Source organism: Solanum stenotomum, unplaced genomic scaffold, assembly GCF_019186545.1.
Source record: "Solanum stenotomum isolate F172 unplaced genomic scaffold, ASM1918654v1 scaffold28496, whole genome shotgun sequence".
Classification (NCBI taxonomy): domain Eukaryota; kingdom Viridiplantae; phylum Streptophyta; class Magnoliopsida; order Solanales; family Solanaceae; genus Solanum; species Solanum stenotomum.
The window spans coordinates 214,918-218,971 of record NW_026030018.1 but is presented as its reverse complement, the minus strand read 5'-3'; the positions used below and the strand labels follow the sequence as shown (position 1 = coordinate 218,971).

Here is a 4,054-nt window from a genome sequence, read left to right as displayed (position 1 = left end):
TATCTTTTCTATTTACTATCCCATTATCTTCCTATTCATTACTAGGAAAACATCCTCATCTACAAATAGTGGTGATCTTCATTTGGTTTAGACACACAAGAAAATAGAGAGTGCATAAAGTTAGTCAAAAAAGAGAGTTATTATTAGTTGAAGGGAGATGTTCTTTTTGTGGAGTTTTGAACTCAACTCTTGTCCAGAGTTGTTGAGTTATATTTGGGATTAGGTTGTTGTATCTTGGAGGGGACACATCAAGAAGGCTACTGTTGGACTGGTGAAAAACATGTGTTGCAGTAGACTTGAATCTCCTTAAAGAGAGCGAGATATCCGCGCCTCAACCTGAAGAGATTATTATTTCTTCATTTTATTTTCAATTGTAATTTTATATTTTTGTTATTTTGTAATTTTTCACTAACACTTTAACTACCTTGACTTTACTCACTAATTCTATCACCCCCTCAAGTTGGAGGTGCAATAAATACAAACTGTAGAGAATAGCAGAAGAAAAGTATAATCAGAGAACACTTCTGCTAGCCCAAGATCGTTAATTAAGATCGGAAGATTCAACTAAAGAAGAGGAAGCTAGAAGGGAGAAAGAGTATTTTGGATAAAAGAACTTTGTTATACAAGAAGACTCTTTGATTTGGATTGTTCTTGGGGTTTTGGGTTATATACAAATGCCTAATGCCACCCCTATTTATACTTGTATAAGGATGCTTCTAGAAATTATTCTAGATACTTCTACAAGAAAAATATAGATATCCTTATCTTCTAACCATGTAACAAGAACCTACATATTTCTGTACTTTATTATAAATATCTAATTATCTAGAACCTCTAGATTTTTCTTAAGTATAAATATCAAAGATATTTACTCTACAAAATTCTAGAAAGTTCTACTAAATATCTAAGATATTTTTTGTACCTCCAAAAAATCAACTTTAATTTTTCACACTCCCCCTTAAAGTGATATTTTGGAAACTACCCCACATTTGTCGTGGAAGAGCTCAAACGCAGCTTTGAGCCACATCTTGGTGAGAATCTCGGCAGTTTCTTCCGAACTCTTCTTGCTTCATCAAATGATAAAGATTCTTCATCATCAGTTGATCCATGTTGAGTTCTCAAACTCCCCATTTCTCGTAACTACTAGACAATTATTTTATCCAGAGAAACACTATCAATTTCCTGTGAAGTCTCAACACCAACATAAGATCCACCGCCATATTCTCTTATCATCTCCTCAATAGATTTTTTTGCAGCTTCAGAAATCATATCATTTGTCTTTGAGACTTCACTCTAATCTTCTTCCTCTATTTGATATGTACTTTCTCCATTTACTTTCAGAATTTGCTCTGAGTCAATAATTGACCTTGATATTACAGATGATTGGCCATATACTATCGCTTCCAATACATCTCCCTCAATGCTTTCTTTGTAAAGGTCGCCACTAGCACATGTAGTTTCAAATATTGCTTGTTCAAGATCTTCTTCTTTGATTTCTTCAATAGTAGCTATCCTGTCACCACTGAGAACATCCTTAAAAAATTCTTGCTTCATGTCGACAACATCAGTTTCTTGCTTCTCAACGTGATCAGCTATATTATATTCTAGATCCTCGATCCAATCTCCTTCAAGATTGATGGAAATCATGGCATCTATTGCTTGAGCCTCGACTACTAAACATTGTTCCCACTTTTCTTCTTCTGTAGGAACTTTTTGAGTCATATTGCTCTCTTTGGCTTGACAATATCTTTTTACATGTCCTAATTCAATACAACGATAACATCTGGGAAGCTTCTTACCATAATAGTTAGAAGACTCTTCCTTCTTTCCAGGCAAGCTTGAACCACCTGAGGATCAAGTGTGCGGCATATCTCTTATTTTTCCTTTGAAGTTCCTCTTGTTGGCTATAAGAGCATATCCTTCTCCATTGTTGACAAATTCACCATTTAACTGTTTGGCTAGTAACTCCTATGACAACAACAAATTCTCAAATTCCTCCAAGGATAGTTGTTGAGACCATCCTTGAATCGACGTCACAAATGGAATATATTCAGGTTTCAACCCACGAATGACTATTCTTCTCATTCGTGCTTCAGAAATAGCCTCTTTCGGATTCAACAAAGATATCTCAGAACATAAGTTCTTAATCTTCAAAAAATACTCGGAGATAGAAAGATTACCTTGAGTGGTGTTAGCCAATTCATTCTCCAACATCTGCAGCCGAGCTTCATTCTTCTTGTTGAACAAGCGATCGAGGGTCCTCCATATTTCATGAGNTACTTCACTGCCACTGAGATCCACAATGCAATTAAACATTCTAAAACCAAAATGGACCTTGCCATGGTGTCGATGGTTATGGGATCACTTGACAACCGCCTTGTTTTAGTTAGGTTCAATACATGTACAACATTCAATATCCACAGAGATGTAGCAATTACTGCTCAAATGAGTCATCTCAAGAATGTGTTGAGACTTGTTGGTTGCTGTCTAGAATTTGAAGATCCAGTGATGGTGTATGAATATGTTGAAGGTATATCGGTTTTCGATCTACTTTTCAAAAAGGATAATCTTAATAGAAAATCGCTATTAGCTTGGGGAAATAGATTACGAGTTGCACGTGAGGTTGCTTCTGCAATAGTTTTCCTGCATACTGAATTTACTACGGCCATCATCCACAGAAATATAAAGCCTCACAATGTGATAATAGATCAGAAGAGCGGCACTGCCAAAATATTGAACTTCGCACTCTCCATATCATTGCCTCCAGGGGAATTGGAGTTACTAGATCATGATGGTGTGCGTGGAACAGTTGGGTATATAGCTCCAGAATATAAGCACCAGTTGACTATTACTCAAAAAACTGATGTCTACAGCTTTGGGATTCTTCTCTTTCAGCTATTTACCGGAAAGGACTTGTACGATATTATGAAAAGAGTGGATTCAAAAGAGAGAATAGATTTTGAATTAGACGCTAAATCCAATACTGAAGAGGATAATGCTATGAATTCGACAATAGATTCTAAAAATCTTCCAATCAACTTTGTCGATCGTTATATTAAAGAGAGTAATGTGATGGATATTGCAGATCCCACTATCTTAGAAGAGCATGGAATTCATGAGATTCAACAACAATTGAAAGACTGCTTGAATCTTATTAAGAAATGCACAGCTGATAAGGGAGATGATAGACCATACATTATTCATGTCGCAAGGGAATTAGGTCGAATTGAAAAGTGTTTCTGTGCCCTCAGTACTCTTGGTCAAAATTAAATGTTTATTTTAATTCCTTAACGTATTTATATTAGGTTCCAATTTAAAGGTAATTCAGTTTGTTTGTACAATCATAGTATTTATGTTGAACAAAAAATGATATCCGCAGATAAGGAATTCTTTTTTTTTTATGCCAAAAGTTTGAGGCTTAAAAGCCTCATTTATTTCTATTTTAAAATCTGTACACAATCAGGCCCAAAATTGGTCCAGTGTTGGAAATAAACAGAGCATAAAGAAAAGTCAAAATCTAAAGAGACAAAACAATGGAGTATCTTAATTAGCAGCAGTACTTTCCTAAAAAATCATGGAGGAAGATGAAGAGGCACTCTCTTGAAATACTTTCTTATGAGCTACACTTTGTAGTACAAATTATTGTTCAAGAATACGTTTGCTGCTAAATCGATTGTCTTGAGCGATTAGGATCTGGATAATGTAGACCAAACTTCGTGTAAAATTAGTTTTCCTTTTATAAATTTGAATTCGGTGGATTGAAATCAAATGATTTAATACCATCACCAAAATCCAAATCCACAAAAAGATTAAATGGGATCAGGTTAGTTTTGCATTTGTCTTTCAGTTAATTTTAGAAATTAAATTAAGACAATGCCACTGCTTGTAATTTATCGGTAGTTTTGTATTTGTCATTTGCCATTTGAATATGTTAAATATCTTCTCTGCTAAGAAATCATAGAATTCTCAAATTAACATGAGCTGGGCCAGATTCACGTCATTATAATAGATGTTGTTGAACGTATATTATCGCATGATTTCAATTTTAATCCTT

At 34.7% G+C, this 4,054-nt stretch overlaps 1 protein-coding gene across 1 annotated transcript; it reads left to right on the top strand.

Moving 5' to 3' along the window:
* The first annotated feature begins 2,328 nt into the window (after window positions 1-2,328).
* Window positions 2,329-3,372, top strand: LOC125851678 (serine/threonine-protein kinase ZRK4-like). The gene has a single exon (XM_049531451.1). The coding sequence runs from the start codon at window positions 2,329-2,331 to the stop codon at window positions 3,268-3,270; it is 942 nt and encodes a 313-aa protein (XP_049387408.1). The 3' UTR covers window positions 3,271-3,372.
* The last annotated feature ends 682 nt before the right edge of the window (window positions 3,373-4,054 follow it).